Below are 21,930 nucleotides of genomic sequence, written 5' to 3' on the forward strand. Positions count from 1 at the left end.
AAGCGTTCCTGTTTTTGGTGTACAGAAGTCTTTATCACAGAAACAGAGCGGTGGCGTCTCCGTTCTGTTCCCATGTAGCTGTTTGTTTACCTGCTGATTATCACGTTGTCGTCCTTGTTAGCACATCATTATCCCACACAGCCTGCAGCGCAGACAGCACACTGCTCGATTCCACATTGATCCCCTCCATCACACAGTCACATTTACACAGCACCGCTGCTGCTGTTGACTGCAGGAGTCATCAGCAGTGAGAATAAAGCAGAGCAGATGGCTCATTTTGTCTGCTTCTAACAAATAAACCCAAACACTGTTACACAGAAACACATCCCATTACAAGGGAGGTTAAAGCCAAACATGAAGCTGAGTTAGACTAAAGAAAACTTTCTACAAGTGGATGTTTTCTCATTCCTCTGTTGTCCAGGATGGAAATAAGTCAATTCAAGTTATCCTCCATCACTTTTTAAACATAAGCTTTTGTGTTTTCCAGTTACAGCACAAAGAAGATTTATTTAACCCAATTGACTTAAGTCACTCTGGCCAGGTCAGAAATGTTAAAGTGGAGATATCTCAGGCCTGGAGCTGTAGATGTGACTTTTTAATGAAACAACACATGCATGTGAACAAACTCTTCCTCCTGCAGCAGTGGTTCTCAATCTGGGGGTCGGGACCCGCAAAACACTGAGAAACGGGCACAAGATGCCTTAAATATGGTGAAGAATATTTTTTAAAGTTATTTTAAACTGTATTTCAGAGCAATTTTTATGGAAAAGTATGCCTAAAATTAATTAAATGTAAAATCAGTTACATTTTGCACAATTTTTGCCCAATTTTGTTTCTTTTTAACCAATTTTTATCACTTTTTCCCACCAACTTTTGCCACTTTGAACATATTTTTGCCACTTTAACCCCTTAAAGCCTGAAAACCGAAATTATAGCCAGAAAATTCTAAATTTTTGGAACTGAAATGTTTATTTCACTTTCTACTGAAATCCCCCCAAAAAATCAAAATTTCCATAAAATGTAACATATATAATTTTTGTATCTCATTTGATACATTAGATGTTTTTGGTTATTGATAAGGGCATTTTTATCATTTTTCAGATTGTATTCAGAAGTTTTTTTAGTAAGTTATGATCATATTGATTAGATAGAGGTATCATAAAAGTATGTATCGAATATGATACAACAGGCTTTAAGGGGTTAATCCCATTTCTGCCACTATTTAATCATATTTCACCACTTTTTCTGCCAATCCCTTCCACTTCTAAGTATTTTTTCACATTTTATGCCATTATTTGCAGATCTTGCAGATCCCATTTTTCAACCTCGGTAAACCAATTTTTGCCTGTTTATAATCCCATTTCACCATTCTTTTCACCTATTTTTGTCACTCTAAACCCATGACTGCAACTTTTTAATCTAATTTCACCACCTGTTCTGCTTATTTCTACCACTTTTAAGCCAGTGTTGCCACTGTTATCCCTTTTACCACATTTTAAGCCAGTTTTTGTCACTTTTAACTCATTTCTGCTACTTTTAAAACCACTTTTCACCACTGTGACCATCAATTTATGCCTTTATATTTATTTATTTATTTGTTTGTATGTTTGTTTATTTTTGGGCTTTTTGCACCTTTATTGATAGGGTTGCAGGGGATATTGTTGGAAACAGAGGAGAGAGAGTGGGGAGAACCATGCGAGAAAGGTCCACTGGCCGAATTCAAGCACCCGCGTACATGGGGCACACCCTACACCACCAGACCATCCGCGCCCCTTTATTGCCGTTTTTAACCCTACATGACTATTCTTGACCAGCATGGCTGTGTTCAACTACCCTCAGGTACACTCAGGGTCCTCGGCCTCTGGCACCTTTTTTTGGGGGGTCGTAGGCTGAAACGTTTGAGAACCCCTGCTCTACAGAGCAGTAAGGTGTAAAAGTAAAAAATGGCTCAGGCTTCAACATTTGTGTGAATGAAAACAAGGTAGCATTCCTACTCATGTGACTCTAAACTACACAATGAGCAAATCTGAAGGGAATCAGCAGGACAAACACAACTCTGGAGTCTGCCACTGCTGCTGTAGTCCATCTACTCAGTCATTGCTGTTGAATGAAATTGTAATACACATGTGCAAAAGTCTCCATTGTCAACAAAGCTGCATATTTCCAGTTCAAACTCTGATAGAAATGGTGCCGTTTTAAAAAGTCTGCACTCTAACAATCCGTTTTGAAGCTTTCCATTTTCAGCGACTTTTGCATTGTTAGCACTATAGCCTCACAGTAAGAAAGTTCCTAGTTCGCTTCCCAGCCAGGGCTGTTCTATGTGGAGATTTGCATTTTCTCCTCATGCATGTTCAGCACTGCGATTCTTGCAATCTTGCCTCTCACCCAGTGACAGCTGGGATAGGCTCCAGCCCTGCCAACGGGATAAGTGATGTAGAAATGAATGGATGGATGTTTACATGTCAATAAATGATCAAAATCCAACAAATCATTACCCATTTTCAGCTGAATTTGGTGTGGAAACATGGCCTTAACTGCCTTAGTAACCTTTCAGTTTTAGCCTCCTGCCTTTCTTAAGATACAAAAATACACCATGGACTTGTGGAGCAGGTATGGGATTCCCTTTTCAAAGATTTCAGAGCTCTTTTTGCCTATATTTTTACAGGACAGTTTAAAAGAGACACACACATTGACTAATGCAGCTCACCATAGCAGACTTCCCTGTGTGCAAGACACCTGGTCTTCAACAAACCCAGCACATGTTTCTCCACTGTTCATCTCTCTGCTCTGGCTTTCCCGTGGTAGAATGAGTCTCCTGAATACAGATGGCTCACACTGTCCTGTTCTATTTCTTGGGTTGTTGCACCCAGCTATTTGTGAACTACCCAGCACTCAGTACTTTAGTCATTATATGTTGAAAAAAAAAAACAACTTCAATACGCTATATGCCTCTTGCACTGCATGACAGCACCTACCATGCACCAAAAAGTGCCAGGATCAGGAATCAATACTGCAACCAGTGCAGTGAGGACTGTCGCCTTTGTATCTGGGAATTTATGCACTTTCTTTGTTTTTTCACAGATTTAGCATTGATGAAGGACGGACATGGACTGTACATAACTTCACCAGCACCTCTGTGTTTGTCGATGGACTCCTGAGCGAGCCAGGAGATGAAACGTTGGTCATGACGTGAGTAGAATCAGAAAATCAGCAAAAGAAATGTTTCTGTCAGAGCTGTAAATCCATGATAAAAGTACAGTCTTTATGTGTGCAGCTGCAGTCTATTCACCACTACAATGGATCAGAATTACAACAATCATTGTGTAACTGAAATGTGGACTGAAATGTAGGCTTTTAAGTACCACATAATCCTTTAAGGCACCAAAGACAACATGTAAACAGCCATTTTTGGGTGAAATTGTTGTGCAAACATCGTTTTTAAAGCCGTATAGAAACACCTGGGGATGTGAACTTTAAATATTAGTATGTAAAGCATGTGCAAGTTACAGTAAGCTAAATCAAGGAAGCACTACAGCACGATAATTTAACCGTCTTTGTGCACTTGAAGTACATTTCATCCTCCCGTCACACTTTCTGCTCTGTGCTTGGCTCAAATAAAATATCTAAGAAGGTCAGACAAGGCTCCCTACACAGCATCGAAGTGTGCTCAAGTTTCTCTCCCATCACAACAATTCCCTCTCGATCTGTTGGAGCGCGACGCCCAATTCTGGAGCGCTAACAGCCACCGGCCTCACTCCTGATTTCCTGCAAAGCCGTCCTCTCTCTTCACCTGGGAGGGTTTGATTGCCGTTACAGCAGAGGTTGATGGGAGAGGAGGCTCGTATCTGCCCTCTGCCCTCCACTTCTGCCTGGCTTTTCTCCACTCTGACATTTTATTTCTATGTTTCTGCTCTGTGTTTGTAAACTCAGTCTCGCTGCTTTTTGTTTGTGTGTCAGCCGGGCTCTTTGTCTGACTCCAGGAGGCTCACAATGGTGCGAAACTCTGGGAGAGGTTCTTTTATCAATAATCACATGTCAGCTTGACAGTTTCAGGCCAATTTGACGCGATGTTGGCTGTCAGTTTGATTAAATATAGAGAGGAAATGATCAGTAATCGCTTACGTCTTTGCTTTGTTGTATCAGTTTGTCACCCAGTCAGTTCCTATCAATCCATTGTGAAATATCATGATAATGGAAAGGACTGATTTGACTTTTATTAGGCCCAGAGAATTGCAAGGTCTACAGCACATTCAGAAAAAGTTGAAAGTCTTCAGTAAACAGGGTCACGTCATACACCATAATATGGATCTTTATTGGCATTGGCATTGACCTTTTCAGTATGTCTGCAATCAAGGAGGCAGTACTATGAGAAATGCTTTAGCATATTTTAGCATATTTTACACTTCTGACTGAATGATTTGCTGGAATCGAAGGCTGAAATTCCTAACTTTCCTAACTTTCACAGGGACCAAATGGACAGGAGTGTTGATTTAGTGCTAACAGCCTGTGAATAACTTGCCCGTTTTGGTTTTGTCACCCAGGCCAAGACTGAGACCTCCAGTTTCCACAAACACCAGCTGCACAACAATCCGCTTCCTAAGTCAAGACAGCGTGGCTGCGTACCGCAGCTCTCAGATGTCCTCTGACTAAACAGTCTGATTACAGGGAAAAAAACTGAAATTTTCCATAAAACCACATATCCTTTGTACCATCTATGCAGAAGCAATTAAATCATGGAACCATGTTGACATGAACAGCAAATCAACCCCAGGAAGGCAAAATAATCTGCTATTTACATACCCTATCATGTGAACTCCCATGATCTTGTGATCCCAAGTCTCAAGCTACTCAGGATCGCAGTGCAGCTGGTGTATGTGGAAGCTGGAGGTGACACAATGGATGCAAAAGGTCAACTGTTTCAGGCGGTAAATATCTTTATGGATATTCAAAAAATTTCAGTTTTTTCTCAGTCGTCCCCTCTTGAAGGGCTCTAATGTGAGATGTCACCTCTGTCAGGACAGATACACATTAAAACTTTTAAAATAAAATTCTATTAAACTTCTTGTAAGGGTTACAGTAAAGGTTAGGATACCAAACGTTAAAAGTCACAACCCTGATGTGCAAAACCTGATTTCAAAACATTTAATAAAGCTGAGTAACAGTCTGATTAAAGGAAAAAAACTTTTCCTCCATGAAAACACTGGCACACTGCTAATTTGGCTAAGGCTAAAGCTAATGAAGCTAGGTAAGCTATGTATGCTACATAGGTAACTTGGCTGAATACTGTACACCTTTGAGCGTAGGGACCCATAAAAAAAGGCTGTAGTCCTTGAGGCACTAGTCCAGGACTGATTCCTGGTCTCTGCACTGTTTGGTGCATTTCTTTGCCCTCTCTCTCTCCCACCATATTTCCTGTCTCTCTTCAGCTGTTCAAAACAAAGGCAAACAAACCCCCAAAAAATATCATTAAAAAAAAAAAACACATTTATGCAAATCGGCTATATTTTATTCTTGTAAAGAAAATCTACATAGCTAACGTAGCTGAAGCTAACAAGCCTATGTTAGTGACGCTAGCTTATGAAATGCTTGCTACATCTAATGTTGCTGAGGCTAAAGCTACATAGCTACAGTGGTGTATGTAGTAATGTTAACTAAGTAGCTAGAGTAGCTTTGTTAGCTTTAGCTAAAGCTAACACAGCTAAAGAAAACCACTGTTCATCTAGCTACTTCCAAAATGGGTTTTAACATAGTTGAAACCCTGATTAGACCCTTGTTTTATTTATGAATCGTCTGTAATGTTTGCAGTGTGGTTATTTCATAACTGTTACAGCCAGGTTTTATTTATGAATAAAATTGAACCACAAAAAATACCTTCTATAACAATACATTCAATGTACAGGCAAATCATGTCACTTCCAACCTGACAGAGGTTGCATCTCACAGTAGTAGTCTGCAAGAGGGGGCATCTGAGAGCTGCAGTCTGCAGCCAGACCCCTCTCTGGGAAGTGCATTGCGGGGCAACATGCTCCCTTTCCAGTCAGTCTTTGCAATTCTACTACCCACTCCTCCCAGAAGCGCCACTCCATTACACTTCACTAGATACCCGCCAGGTCGGTTTTCAGTACTTGGTGCAACCAAACTGCATCAATCCACATAGAGCAAATTGATCCATACAGCTGGAAAAGCATGCAACGAATCAAGTCTATTTCAAGTATAAAGTATAAATCATCACATCACGCCTCATTCCGTGGCTCAAGCAACAGGACCTCAGGACATCTGGGGGTTTACAGAGCTACTACAGCACCACTGAGGAGGTGAAGTTCACTTCTGAGGCGGAAAACCAAGCTCACATCCTTTGTACCATCCATGCAGAAGAAATAAAATCATGGAATCATGTTGAAATGAGTTCAATGCAGTTCAAGGATTGCAAAATAATCCGCCATACTGCCTTGATCTCAAGTCTCAAGCTACTCAGGACTGCATGGTGAGGTTGCTCAATTTCGTTTGGAGCAAAACGGCTGCGCGTTGGATCACAGTGCAGCCGGTGTATGTGGAAATCTGAGGTGAGACATCAGATGCAAAAGATCTACTGTTCCAGGCTGTAAATATGTTCATGGAAACTCACAGAACTGCAGTTCTTATACTTCTGCATTGGCTTTATATTTCATCTCTGAAGGTTGCAATAAGCGCTCCTAACTGAATGCATTTGTCATATTATTATCTTGAACTGGAATGAGATGTTTCTGTCATTTACTCAATATCTCCTGAAGCAGAAATCCTAATCCTGCCGATTGTTTGGCGTGAAAATCATTAGAATTCAGAAAATTGAATATGGGAACAAAGTGTCAGCTATCAGCAGCTTCCAAAAGTTGATAGAGGCTTCAGGAGTTCTTATCGTAGAGAAAGACGGCCTCTCCCTCTGTCTCCTCCTCAATCTTTCCATCAGTAAGTTAGCCAGAGTGAGACTTGTCACATCATCTCAGACTCCAGCTTTAGCCCACAGATAAGGCCGGGCTTCCAGCTGTAATCCGCTGAGAAGGGCAAAGAGATGGTCAAACACGCACACACGGACAGCCGGTCGAGGTTTGAAGAGTCAAAGTTTCTCACCATTATCTGTCGTGTGTCAGACGCACACACAGCCAGCGTATACAACGGCCGTCCTGCTCAGCAGAGATAGGGTCGTCGGCCAAGGAGGAGTGTCGAGGGCAGCTCATGGCTGACAGATTAGCCAGGGTCTATTTCCTCGCCACTGAGTTTCGATTTTTGACAGCGCAGCCTGCCATCCCATAATGAAGTCTTTGAGCAGTGACTTAGCACCAAGGACAGGTGGGGGAGTCGAGATGGTCGCACTCATACTAATGACAGCTGGTCAAATATCAGTAGCTGGACACTCTCTTAGTGGGCTCACACTGCACATGCTGCTCGTTCTGCGGCTGATGACCCATTTTCACTCCCTTTGTTCCCTGAATTACAACAAACAGAAAAGAAATCTCTGCTTCTGATCTCATTCTGCCCTGATATTCCAGTGGAAATGGCTGGCAAACACCTTCTGAGCTCTGTATTTTAATGAGAAAAACCAAAGAAACGCATTTCCCACAGTTAATGAACGCTGTTCATTCTTTCCTCTCAGCTGATTGCAGTGATTGTTTGTCCACTAATAGAGCTCTTAAAGACGTGGAGTGGCCATCAGACAGAGAAAACACTGCCAAATTAACTCTGAGGCTGCAGGGAATTAAAGCACAAACAAAGCAAAAGAGTTGGTTTTTACACTTCATGCTGGAACTAACAGCCGTAATAGGGCTGTGTGCTGGACAAACAGTGACTCTGCAGAATGCTGGGCATCACAGGGAAGTCAGTGGACTGGGATATTAGACTTAAACAAGTCTGTTCAACCAAGTTATACAAGAAACATGTCAGTGTACACCAGGGACATCTTGACATAACATTTGGAACTATTTGCACCATAAGTACAGCAGTGTAATTCCCCGTTGCAACACCTTTATTAAGGTTAATTGACAAGTGATGACCTCAGGTGACCAGGAGTGATCAGCACAGATGCAAAGGTCAGCAGAGATAAGGTAGATGTGGGTTGGCAGATAGACTAGTCACAAAATATACTATTAAGCCAATGTTGTTACATAAAAGTTCCTAGTTTGTATCTCAAACCACAACCTCAATTCCAAAAAAAGTTGTGGAGATGCTTAAACTGTAAATTAAAACAAAATGCACACTAGTACATAAGCAACATCAGATATTTGCATCTAATTAGGTTAACTACCAATAGGTCAGTATAATGACTGGATATAAAGGAGCATCTTAGAGAGTCTCTCAGAAGCAGAGGCTCACCAATTGGAAAAAAAAACACATCAGGAACAGTTTTAAAAAAAAAGGTCCCGCAATGTTAAAATGCAAAGACTTTGAATATTCCACCATCTACAGTCAATAATATCATCGAAAGATTCCAAGAATCTGGAGAAATCTCTGTGAGCAAGAGACAAGGCTGCAGGTCAGCATTGGATGCTCATAATCTTGGGGCCCTCAGGCAGCATTCCAGTAAAAACAGTCATGGTTCTGTACTGGAAATCACTGCATGAGCTCAAGAACACTTCCAGAAATTCTTGTCTGTAAACACAGTCGGCCATGCCATCCACAAATGCAAGTTAAAGCTGAATCATGCAAAGAAGAAATATGTGACTACGATCCAGAAATGCTGCTGTCTTCTCTGGATCAAAGCTCATTAAAAGTTAACTGAGGCTAAATGGAAAACTGTTCTGTGGCCACATAAATCAAAGTTTAAAATTTTTGTTGTAAACCACAGATAATGTGTCCTGTGGACTGAAATGGACAGAGACCATCTAGCTTGTTTTCCTGGCACAGTTCAAAAGCCTACATCGCATTAGTGCCTATGGCAGGGGCAGCTTACAAAACTACAAATGTACTATCAATGCTGAAAAGTAGAGAGAGGTTTTAGAGCAACACATGCTCCCATCGAGGCAACATCTTGACTATTTCAGCAGGACAATGCTAAACCACATCCATCACAACAGCATGGCTTCACAGTAGGAGAGTCTGGGAGCCGATCTGGTCTGTTTGCAGCCCAGACTGGCAACATTTATCTCCCAAAATTCCAGCAACTGGTCTCCTCACTTCCCAGACATTTACAGAGCTTAAAAGTTTACCCTAACTGGGTTACTTAGAGGAAGCAGCAAAGCTACAACTTCTGAAAGGTGTGAATGCTATCATTTTGTACATGCACTCCTACATAATCATTATGTCAGTATTTAACAGTGTATTTGACAGAAGAAGCACTTTTAAGCTACCTGGATCTTTATATTTAGGTCTATTCAATCTTGTTCTCTGTTGTTGTTATACTAATTCCTACCAATAGAGGCCAATATGCAGTACTTCTCTTCAACAAAGGGTTAAAATAAGTATTTTTAAGCTATTTTCATTGTTGTAGATTTTGATTAATCTTATGCAGGTGTTTCCTTAAGTTTTTATTCTTGTCTAAATTTGAGGCTTCCTCTCTAGGGGTCAGAAAAGTTTTCTAAAATGCTTCAGTGCTGTGATTTATTTGTACATTAGTTTAAAAAAAGTTTATGTTATGCAATTCCCCAAATCAGAAAGGGTGACCCAACAGTAAATATTACCCTGGGTCATCAACAAACTGTTTCAGTTTTTTTTTCCCCCTTGTTGGTTCAAAAACATAACTAAGTGAAATACGAGTGTGCTCACCTTCAAAGAAAAATAAGAGACTAAAAGACTAAAGAGCAGCAGAGACCCTCTCTCCCAGAAGAACACAGGCAACAAGGACATGAAGCCTGAAACATCAGTGTTTGTGATTCTACCGCCAAAAACATCCATCAGTCCCTCAGAGACGTCAGTGAGGACCGCATTAGTCATGCTCACCTCGCTCCCAACAGAGTGGTGAAATACGTCACGCACTGGAGCCTGTGTCAGACTCGCTGACTGGTGTCATACTGGTCTGGTTTCAGAAAAACACAGGGGAAAAGACAGCCAGGATCAGGAGAGGGGATGGTCAACATGAGCTGTACAACACCGCCCTCTAGTGGTGAGGAATAGTAGCTCAGAAGAGGATTCAAGGCTTTGCTGCTGTTTTGATGTATTATTTATCCTCTCAGTGGAGTTATCACCCATGTGTGCAGCATAATGAGGTAAAGATTATCAATATGTTGGAGCTCATGGAGTGATTGAATGTGAGGAGAACATGTTCATAGTTTGTCAAGAAGTATATGATACCTCGTACACTTGTGTAGTTTTCTGATTATTTGTTATTGGGCTAGTTTGGAAAATATATGGAATAGTGTGTGAACAAGCTGGAGGAACATTGAAATTCTTTTCACGTATCTTCAAGGAGAGTTATTGCAGATATCTTACTTGCACACTTACTATGTCTATGGATAAAAATCAGTAAATTACGGCATTAATAGTAGTGGAGAAAGTCAGATTGTTTGCATTTACTGGGCTTTGAATGAAGGATGAGGGATGAGTGTTGTGTTTCAGACTGCAGATCTGCAGCAAGGTCAACATGCATAGAGATGGGCTGATTTTTCATCAAATGTCTGCGTAAATATGCATTTAAATACACTGATACTTTAACCCAGTGATAATCAACGTGTGGCTCCTTTGTGATTATTTGTGGCTCTTTTATGTCTCCATTTGGAATATTTTTCCCCCAGGAAACTGCGAAAAAGGTCAACCTTTGGCCCCAGAAATTATCCATTGCCAGTTACATTAATCAGTTTGTTTCCCACTCTTGCACAGTTGGCTTTTATTGTCATCCTTTATGTTTTTGTCTGTATATTTTCATTGCCCTTATTTGCAATTTTTCCCCTTTTTCCTTTTTTTCAACTTTTAATTGATTTTTACTGCTTTTTATCCCACGTCTGTCGCTTCTCTTTACCTACTTTACTCCTTTCCCTTTTTTAATACCTTTTTTGCCATGTTTTTACTGTTTTTTGACAATTTTGCCACCTTTAACTAGGGCTGAATGATTTAAGAAAATAATCCAATTGAGATTATTTTTACCAATATTGCAAATGCAATTTAATGTTCAACTTTTTTTAAGTTACTCATCCAACACAAGCAATAAATTATTCTACATCTAACCAGAACAACATTAAATAGATTAAACAGGGTGGCACAATTTTGAAAAAAAAAATGCCCAATTTGCAATTATCATGACTCATATTGAAAATTCTATATTAAATGTTGCATTAAAGGGAATTATCTTTTTTTCTCTTATTTTGAATAAGAAAAAATTTGAAAAATAAGAAAAGTAGGATTTTTGTGAACGGTTCTTAAAAATGACACTTAAATGCTGGGTGGAACATATCTCTGCTGCACAAACATTGAACTAAACTGGTATTTTAAATTTTGCACCTTTTGCGATATGAAAATTGCAGTAGGACATATTGCGATTTAGTCTAAAATTAAATTAATTTCTCAGCTCTGCCTGTAATTCATTTTTGTTTTCCATTTGCCATCATGCCTTTCTTTCCCTATTTTAGCAGTTTTTCACCCAGTTTTTGCCATTTTATGCCTATTTTGCCCCTTTTCACCCATTTTTTTAACCACTTTCTTGCTGCTTTTCAACCATTTTAACTTGTTTTTATTGCCACTTTAACCCATTTTTGCTACTTTTCATTACTTAGACTGTGGCTCTTGTAAAGGTGTTTTTAAACAATTTGGCTCCTTGGTTGAGCAGGGTTGAGTAACACTGTTCTAACCCTTTGCCTGCATCAATGTCTTTTTGACTCATATGCATGGGTTCAGCTGGTGCAAAAGCACCAGTCCTGTGATTTCAGCCCAGTTTGAACAGTGGCCATGATGGGGAAATAAACATGAATGTTTGAGTTGGTCTCACACTGATTGTATGACAACACACTGACAAACACTTCAGCATACATCTGTTGCATCTAATGTGACAGTACTGGGGTAGTTTACTATCTGACCATTTCTCGGTTTTGTCTGCCCACAGTGTGTTCGGCCACATCAGCTACAGGTCAGACTGGGAGCTGGTCAAAGTGGACTTCAGGCAGTCTTTTCCTCGTCAGTGTACAGAGGCTGACTACGACTCCTGGCAGCTCACAGACCTGCAGGTTGAAACATAGACACAAATGCCTTAAAAGCACTTTAATACTCACTGAATACATTCATCTGTCTGCAACCAGGATCTTTATGTTTCCATTTTCACTCTTAGGGAGAGAAGTGCATCATGGGCCAGGAGCGGAGTTTCAGGAAAAGGAAGGACACGTCATTTTGCATCAAAGGAAAAAGCTACACGTCGACTCTGACCTCCAAACCATGCCAATGCACGGAGAGAGACTTCAACTGGTGAGCACTGACTGCACAGATACATCACTGAAAGCTCTTATTCTACACTATTAATGATCATCATTTCTGTATTATCGACATGCTTCTCTGTGTGTAGTGACTATGGCTTTGAACGGTCCCAAATGGAGGGGAAACGCTGCTTCGCTGACTTCTGGCATGATCCGGATTCACCACCTGAAGACTGCCATCTAGGACAAACCTACGAGTCCAGCACTGGGTCTGTATATGAGGGGAAACATTTGACACGACAACACTGACAAGAGAGTACCTGACTCAGTGATGGTTGTACTTGAGTGTTTAGCTTAGCCTACCCCAGCAATCAGCTGCAGAGGGAATGAATCATTAGGATACTGATTAGACAAATAATACCTAACATATCATAAGGTCATTTAAAAGTGTTACTTTGCCATGTTCAAAGCTTTACATGTAAGAGCAATCTTTTGAAATGTTGCCGGTTTGAAAACCTCAATTCTAAAATGTTGTGCAAAGTATGAAAGAAACAGAATACAATAACTGGAAACCTGTCAACCTATATATTCAGTTGAACACAGCACAAAGACAACATACCGCCTTTTTGTAAATGTCTGTTTTGATATCTAACCATATGGACAAAAGTATTGGGCCACACCTAGCCATGCAGTCTCCAGTTGCAAACATTTGTGATCCTAAAAGTGACGTTCGAAGAGCTCGGTTCGTGAAATTTCATCCCATCTGGATATTCCACAGTCAACTGTAAGTGATATTATTGGAAAGTGGAAGCGTTTAGGAACAACAGCAACTCAGCTACGACGCAGAGGTCCACATAAAGTCACAGTGCAGGTTTAACGACTGCTAAAGACTCATTCATGCTCTACGTTTAAACTGCATACGGATACAGACAGGCCTTTCTGTCCATACTCTGCTTTCATTTTGTCAATTTTTGTTTGTTCTCTCAAAGCTAAAGAATCTAGATCACACGTTGCAATGCTGCCACCAATCATGGGACACTGTTGAGTAATGCAGCGGACAGTTCAACCCAGAGTGGCAACCACAACAAAGAAGAAACCTATGAAAGAATTTAGTCGAGTTTCCTGAGGAAATATAAATGAATATTTAGTGCAAAACTGAGTAGAGGATGGACCGTTCTTTTTTCACTCTATGGGACAGACAGAGAAGCATCAAAATAGCTTGTTAAGAGACAACGATCTCTAGCGGATTCGTTTTTCAATATCAACTCCAACACAATAAACGCACACATAAAAGTCCCCAATGCTCTGCTGATTTCATAGCTGAAGACTTCTGAACTTCCACTGGCATTAATGTAAGCACTAAAACTCAACGGGAGCTTCATGAATGGATTTCCATGGTTGAGCAGTTGCATGCAAGCCTCACATCATTAAGTCAAGCGCCAAGTTTTGGATGGAGTGGTGTGAAGCACACTGATGACTGTGGAGCAGTGGGAACATGTTCTGTGGAGTGGCCAATCATGCTTCTCTATTTGGCAGTCAGATCGGTGAGTCCGGGTTTGACGGATGCTGGGATAACGTTACCTGACTGACTGGATTATGCCAACTGTGAAGTTCTGTGGAGGAGAGATAATGGTGTGGGGCTGTTTTTCAGGGTTAGGGGTAGGCCCCTATCTCCAGTGAAGGCCAATCTTCATGCTCTTGGACATCTTGGACAATGCTATGCTTCCAAATTTGTGGCAGCAGTTTTGGGAAGGCCCTTTCTTTTCCCACATGGCTGTGCCTCAGTGCACAAAGCAAGGACTATAAAGACATGGTTTGATGAATTCAGTGTCGAAGAATCCAACTGGCTCCCACAGAGCCCTGACCCCAACCCCACTGGGCATCTTGGGGATGAACTGGAGTGGATATTGCAAGCTAGGCCTGACCTCATAAATGCTCTGCAGAATGAATGGGCACGAACTTGCACAGAAACACTCCAAAATCTTGTGCAAAGCCTTCCAAGAAGAGTTTAGACTGCAAAAGGGGGCGAATTCATATCAAAGTACATGTATTTGTATACGTCAATACAGTCTCTGTTGGTGGAAGGGTCAAGCTGCTGAACACTTTTGTCCAAAAATACACTATTTTTCATTTGTTTTGGACTTCTTTTTGAAAGACTGGGAATGCACGTCCGTTCTGATGCACTTTCATTGTTCTTTATCATCTTTCAGCTACAGGAAGGTGATCTCTAACACATGTGAAGGTGGGATAAACAAGCAGCAGAGCGCCAAACAGCACAACTGTCCTCTGCTGCCCCCTAAAGGACTTCAGGTTGGCATCAAAGGGCAGATGTTAGCCGTGGCACCCGGTGATGACATCACTTTCATCGTGCATCAAGAACAGGTGGGCAGAAGAGTTATTATAAGGTCGTACTTAAATTCCTTTCATTTGTTTGGCTGAAGTTGTTATTACCTCTGAAACAGGGAGACACCAGCAGCACAAAGTACCAGGTGGACCTCGGGGACGGGGTCCGGGCCATCTACCAGAACCTGACGGTGACCGATGAGCCCATCCAGCATCGATACGAACATCCGGGAGTTTATAAGGTCACAGTGACGGCGGAGAACATGGCGGGGCATGACGAGGCGACCATGTACATCCAGGTCACAGGTAGGACTCTACAACATCTGTGAAATCTTCATGAATTAGTTTATAAATGATCTCTTTAGAGGAATTTATATTTTTTACTACAGGTCACTAATGCAAGTGTTTGATATTTGAGTCTAGGCTCCAGTTCAGGTGTTAAAGTCTGAGGTTATTCCAGTTCTGCAGCTCTGGTTTGCTGCACTCTGTAACCTCCACACTCTTCGTCTGGCCTATTTTCTTTTTTTTTTTCTTTTTTTTTTTTTTTTTTTCAAACCTTGAAGAAATAAAAATGATGAAAACATCTCTTCACAGCCACTTCAATCTCCTCTGATATGTCTTGCTTTCTCAAACACTCACCCCCTGCTGTTAAGGAGACAGCTCTGAATCTCACTTCATTTTTTATTTCCCAGGTAAAAATACTTCCCTGCTGCAGAGCGACGTCTGAGACTTCAGTTTTATCAGATGAGACAAATCTATTGTGTTGCAGTCACAGGGGATTTGAGGATCTTCTATATTTTATTTTGTCTTTTACTTTGATATCACAGCTCTGCCTTTGTGCTCTTTTAGAACTCAAAGAGCTGCTTCCTTTTATTTTTAAAGCTGATAATGAAGACTCTTGAGGGAGACTCGCTGGGAGCTTATCTTTTTTAAAATCTAGATTAACTGGATTTATATGTACATTTTTATGCCTTTGTGTTGGTAATAGCTGAGGCAGTGTTCTTTCAGGTTGTCTGTCCATGCATTAGGGCCATTACTATCATCAAACATTGCACAAAAGCCTGCTATGACACAAGGATGACCTGATAAGATTTTGGAGCTCAAAGGTCAAGGTCACTGAGCATATTACCAACAAATGGTATTTCTGATACTCTCGCTTTGCTATTGTCTCTTTGTGACTTTTACCATTTATCTAAAGATGTAAGTTTTGATTTCTCACAATAATTTTTCTTTTGTTGCAGCCCCACTGCAGGAAGTTCACCTGGAGGTGGTTCCCATCGCAGGAAGAAACCAACAGGTGAATTTGACGGCCATTGTGCTTCCTACTGAAGCAAACACGACCGTTTTCTACTGGTGGATAGGAGACAACCTGCAGGTAAGATGCATACCAACTTTATTCATTTTCTACATTTTAATTCATGATAAGCCAAATTAATCAGATTTGATCAACAGTACTGTGCAGAACTTTTAGGCATGTCTGGGCAAAAAATTGAGGTTGAATTAAGGTGTAGATGTGACGAGTAAGCCCGCCTTAGGCCACCATGAGTGGGAAGGAGGATTGGCACACGCCGGTTGGGTTTCTTGATGTCCTTGTGTTACACTAGGAGTCTAATCTGTTGAAGAAAGAAAGTCCACACCATTAGGGTGGAGCAGGCCTGCCCACAGAATTGGCTGAAAAACCCAGAGAATGGGCCCTTCAGAACAAGCATGTGTGTTGGATCAGTAGCATTGGTGCTAGCATCCTGGCTAACAGTTACTTCATTTTGAAGCTGAAAAGTGTGTCAAACTATTATTGGTTTCTGATGTTGGAATTATTTATATGTGCTACTTTCTAACCCATTTCACAACATCTTCCACCAAGTTTTGCAACTTCCTGTTGCAGGTTATCAACCATTTTTGCTGCTTTTAACAATTTTTTGCTAATTTAAATCTTTTTTTTTTTTTAAAGCTTTTTGCCTTTTTATCACCTTTTTTGCCCATTTTAAACCATTTTGCCAATTTCCATCCAGTTGTAGCACCTTATTGATATTTCTACACCATTTTGCCAATTTATACCTCTTTTGATGAATTTATTTCATTTTCCATCATTTTTTGCCACTTTTACCATTTTGCTTTTTTTCCTTTCTGTTGTCACATGCTTTTACCCCTTTTGACCCATATTCAACACTTTTTGCCCATTTTTGTTACTTGTAACATATTTCTTCCTCCTATTTTACCAGTTCATGCCACTTTCAACCCATTTTTCCTCTTTTTTTCCACTTCTTTGCCTCTTTCCCAATCAGTCAATTATTTTCCATTAAAGTTGTCTCAGTTTCTTCTACTTTTGGATGGATGTTTGTGCACATCATGGTTTAACTATGAAGACTGACATTACTTAGCTAATAGTTTAGTTTAGTGTGCCTATCCACCCTGTCAACATCACCAATAAAAAAATGGCAATTCTTTTTTAAGTAAAGGGGTTTATTTTTTGAAAATGGCTATTTTTTGCTACAGCATAAATGAAAAAAATGTTGCTTTGATAAGAGTGCTTATTATTCAGGTAAAAAATGGATATGGTAATTACAGCTTCGCTTGATAATGGACTATGACTCTGCTGATCTCCATGGGCCCCACTGGGTCCTGCAAAGCTCTCCCCTTTATCAATCCTTATGGGCGGCCTTGGGGTAGAGTTGGAGTAGCAAGTAAGCATGGCCTAGGACAGGTGGTTTTTACATTTATTTTGCCTAAGGCACACCTAAGATCAAGTCAAAATCCCATGGCACACCATATTCATATATATTCAAAAACAGCCCCTTTAAAGACATGTTAAAGTTCCTTTAGTTGTTGTATTGCTGTAGTAATAATAAGATCGTGCAAATTCCCACAGGACAATTTAACCAGCCTCGTGTGCCTTGCCACAGCATTTGAGAACCACCGGCCTCATGTGTCGCTCTTGACTCAATTGGCCAATCATATTTTAGAGGAGGCCCTCGTCAGCCTACTGGCTCATCCCTTGGTCAGGATGAGAATGAAGCCATAATGCTTTTTCTTATTCATCAGGGCATTATAAATAAGATATTGTTATTTTGGTTGCCAGTCTGTCAATAAAACACATTGACGATGCGCCTTATCAGCCACAGTTGGCCCTTGGGAATTATAGTCTGGACCCCCCAGTTGATATCAGCTGATCTGGGCTTAGCTTATGAGTGCTTCACTAGCTTCACCAGCTCGTCTCATAGCATGTCAGTCTTCTTTTTAGGCCATGCATTTAAATTTTTAGCACTAAATTGACCACAACAGTAAATATAAAAGATTGTACAGAATAACAAAGGACTTAAACTTAGCATTAAGCTCTTCTTTATCTGAAGAAAAAGCATCCACAGCTGGCTGTACTGACAGATGACATGTCACTTTCTTCCAACAGCCGAAGCTGACTCTGCAGAACAGCCTTCTGACTCGGTTCACAGAGACCGGAGACGTTTCAGTCACCGTCCAGGCTTCTAATGGACGATCCATGGTGCAGGACACCAGGACCGTACGAGTCTACGGTAATCAGCGGCACAAATTTTTCAGCGACAAGTCTTTGTCTTTGTCAGAAGATAGAGTTTGTTTTCAAAGTTAGAATTAGGACAATGAAAAGATGAGTTATTCTCAGTGTATGATTCATTCATAAAAGAGACAAGCAGGCTGTGTGACACGTCCTCTATCTAAATCTAGTCTGATCTCATGTGTTGGTAAAAAGTGTGTCACAGTAGAATTAGATCAGAATTTTTTTAATAGCCATTGTGTTTTATTTAAGAGCTCCAAGAGTTTATATCTTCACGAGTGACGGTGTAGCTCCTGAAATAACACACTCATCTAACATTAAGTTTGTTTGTTAAAGCTCTTGTGAGTCTGGTTATGTAAGGGCCTGGAATTAGAGTTGACACATCTCTATGAGCTGCTAAAGCAAACAAGACCATCAGAGATTAGAATGACTCTTATAGCTAATGCTTTTCTTTATTGTTATTTTTATGTCTGAAACTGCAGCTAGGGAAGAGTTACTGTAGATTTTCCCCTCTGGAAGTATACTGCACACTGTACAATACACTGTTAAACAAGCTGGATGACAATTTAATGGCAACACCTTCATATTCAAGTACAAGACAGAATCAGAAAGATATATGAGGTCCTGTTACCTCCCTAGTGCTCAGAGCAGATGCAAATAGAGATAAAACTACTTCACTTTCCCATGCGGACCTCTAAAAGCAGGGCTGATCAGAGTTCCCACAAATCTTACGAAGTAAGATTATGTTTAAAAAATATCTACTGTTGTTAAATACTAGTCCAACTTTTGTGGAAAAATGGCATGTTTGCAGAGCAGAAATATTTCACAAAGGTCTTCAAAATATGTAAAACTTTATTTCAAAAGGTGTGCAGCAACCCTGCAAAAGTATATCAATACTAAATCATTCATTCAAAAAAGATGTAATTCAAGCAGAGCCATAGATTTAATGAATGGACAAGAATAAAGAGATGGGATGGATGCATCATTTGGGTATAGAGTGAGCTTTTGTGTGTCTGAAAAATTTAAGCATTTATAAACATGTAAACTGGCAAAATTTTTGGTAAAAACTATACAATTGTGTCAATTAGCGATCCTGAGAAGACAGGTGTTGGATTTTTTGAAAATGTAGTGAAATTGTCCAGAAAGGTGGGAACGATTATTAAAAGCTGTTTAGATGTATGTGGAGTTTTGCATCATGACTGTGATGTTCTCTAATTTGTTCCTTCTGATCTCAGATAACTTCCAGGTGATCCCTCTGAGCTTCAGCAGAAACCTGGACCGATTCAACCCAAACATCCCAGAGTGGAGAGAAGACATCGGCCAGGTGGTCACCAAAATACTCACAAAGGTAGGACTTTAAAGGGTGATTCACTGAAACTATATAAGAAGTGAGACAAAGACAACAATTTATGTTTTATGATAAAGTCATTAAAGAGCATTTCTGTCAATAAAAATATGAAAGTAACAGTGATGTTGAAACATTTTTAACCTGTAGTTAATCCCCAGATTTTGATAGTTAATCATGGATGATCCCATTTTAAACACATTCACAATTCAGTTATTTTGACTTTCAAAACAAATTTTTAAGTCCGTACCACTGTGAAGCTTACCAGTGTGATGATTAGTGAATTAAATTAAGTCAAAGAGATGCATTTTATGATGCTGACTTGTACTGTAGATTAATGATTTAAATGAGTGTTACACCAGTGTGGTCTGAAACCATGATTAAAGTCTAAGAGACAGCTTCAAAGTGTTTTTTTTCTGTCAAATAGGCTGTTTAACTGTTATACTTGAAGAAATATGCAGGGGTGCAGCAGTACAAAATGACTCACCAGTGTCCAGTAACTATTAAGACAGCATTTAGACTTTCAGGAGGTCATGTTTAGTTGCTTTCTCTGTGTCAGTAACAGATTGGTTAACAATTAATTACGGCTGTCAATATTAATAGTAATTAATCAAGGCCCACGATTAGTCCACTGATTCTTTTTGATCACGATTAATCGCGTGCTTTATTTTCCCTTTTAATACAATTTGGTTGGGCCACTTAAGAGTTTCCCTACAGCCACAATGATAGAAAATAAGTCCACCATCACTCCTTAATGTCTCATTTTATTTTTAGAAAATCACAGACATCTCAGTGGACAAGTCAAAGTCATCTAAGCCTTTTTATTGTTCTTTTATTTCATTTTCAATTCATAACAAGATCCTTTTTTCACGGTGAAGTTCATGTTAAAATCTACCAATAAAAGTATGTTTGTATTTAAAAAAGTCAATTTCCCTTACTTTTATACAGCAGAAAAACAAAAAAGTGACACAAAAACAGTTAAAATTGCAAAATAGTGAAGTTTTGAAGTGCGAAAACAAGGGTGTGATTAATTGCGATCAACTACAGAAATTCTGAGATCAACCGCAATTCCCAAAACTAGAAAAGCACTTGGAGAGCGCAGACCTCCGCCATTAGCCCTATCTCCCAATAGTAAAGAATCTCTTAAAAAATTCCTGGATCCAGACGGTGATCTGGATCACTCCCAAAATCTAATCGGTTCTTCCTTATGCCATTTCTGACATGTCCTGAAAATGTCATCAAAATGTAAAGAAAATATAAAGAAATATAAGAAGTGCATCTTTATAACCTGACTGACCTTTAATTGGTGTCCCCAGATCACAGGTGTCCCTCAGGAGTCACTGGTTACAGTGGTGAAGCCGGGCCTCCCCACCACAGCTGACCTGTACGTCCTCCCACTGGACAGCAAACCATCTAAGAAGAACATGTTTGTAGACAAGGTACACGTATGAAGATTCACATAGAAACCCACTGATAAGGATATCTAATATCCTCCAAATGTATTTTTAGATTAAGTGGTTTTTGTGTAAAGGTGTCTTTAGTTTCATATAGATGTTTTTTATCCTACAAGCCTAGTTGTCCCCAGTTTGTTGGAGTTAATCTGATTAGTGAACAGTTATGTCTGATTTAAAAAAAAAAAAAACAGACAATCCTGCAACATAAGTGAACTGCATGGCCAGCAGGGAAATTTAAACTCTTATATCTTGTGTTTTGTTTTGTTTTTTTCTAATGTCTTTAATATTTTTTTCTCCTCAGCGTATCCCAGCCATCATGCAGGCCTTTAATGACAACAACGTCAGCTTTGTAGTGCGGGGAGGTCTGAAAGTGATGGTGATGCTGGCAGACCCAAATGCAGGTACTTACACCTAATCGTACCACTTCTTTTATTTTCTGATTTTAAACACTAAAGTTTCTGATGGTTTTTAATGATAATTGCATGCTGATTTATTTCCAAGGGCTAGGTCTTATTGCTAATGGCTCCACAGCTACAACAGCAGAGAATGGTGCGTTCATGAACCACACGCCTGCAGCTCACTGTTTGGATCTGACTTCATATCTCCTTAATACCTGTGTTCTTTAGTATGGAGCTATTATTGTTGCAAAACAGTTTGCAAATGTGTACAAAGATCTGTACACAAATATGCAAATGTGTAGGTAGATATACAAATATAACAGATCTACAAATGTGTGTACAGATCTGCAAATCTATAAAACTTTTAGCAAATTTGTAGAAAGATCCACTAACACTCGCACAAATCTGCAGATGTGTAGACCAATTAGTAATTGTAGACTTTTTTATTTTGGTCCGGAAAACTCTTTTGCTTGAATTTTATATTCACAAAGCATCAATTACAACTGAATTTCGCCTCACACTTGACTTTTGCAACACTTGTGCCGCACACTATCCGCAA

General features: G+C 39.9%; 1 protein-coding gene across 6 annotated transcripts in view; it reads left to right on the plus strand.

The window, feature by feature from the left end:
- Positions 1-21,930, plus strand: part of sorcs2 (sortilin-related VPS10 domain containing receptor 2) — a 543,426-nt gene that overhangs the window by 509,957 nt on the left and 11,539 nt on the right. For 4 of the 6 annotated variants that reach the window (XM_041779627.1, XM_041779628.1, XM_041779631.1 and 1 more), the window contains exons 14-25: positions 3,082-3,189; positions 12,002-12,122; positions 12,224-12,357; positions 12,455-12,574; positions 14,516-14,687; positions 14,768-14,954; positions 15,890-16,023; positions 18,052-18,175; positions 19,410-19,522; positions 20,836-20,958; positions 21,275-21,374; positions 21,475-21,522. In XM_041779627.1, the coding sequence (XP_041635561.1) occupies positions 3,082-3,189; positions 12,002-12,122; positions 12,224-12,357; positions 12,455-12,574; positions 14,516-14,687; positions 14,768-14,954; positions 15,890-16,023; positions 18,052-18,175; positions 19,410-19,522; positions 20,836-20,958; positions 21,275-21,374; positions 21,475-21,522 (1,484 nt within the window). The remainder of the gene's footprint in view (positions 1-3,081; positions 3,190-12,001; positions 12,123-12,223; positions 12,358-12,454; positions 12,575-14,515; positions 14,688-14,767; positions 14,955-15,889; positions 16,024-18,051; positions 18,176-19,409; positions 19,523-20,835; positions 20,959-21,274; positions 21,375-21,474; positions 21,523-21,930) is intronic. The other 2 variants (XM_041779632.1, XM_041779633.1) reach the window with 1 other exon arrangement.

Source organism: Cheilinus undulatus, linkage group 22 (assembly GCF_018320785.1).
Source record: "Cheilinus undulatus linkage group 22, ASM1832078v1, whole genome shotgun sequence".
NCBI lineage: Eukaryota > Metazoa > Chordata > Actinopteri > Labriformes > Labridae > Cheilinus > Cheilinus undulatus.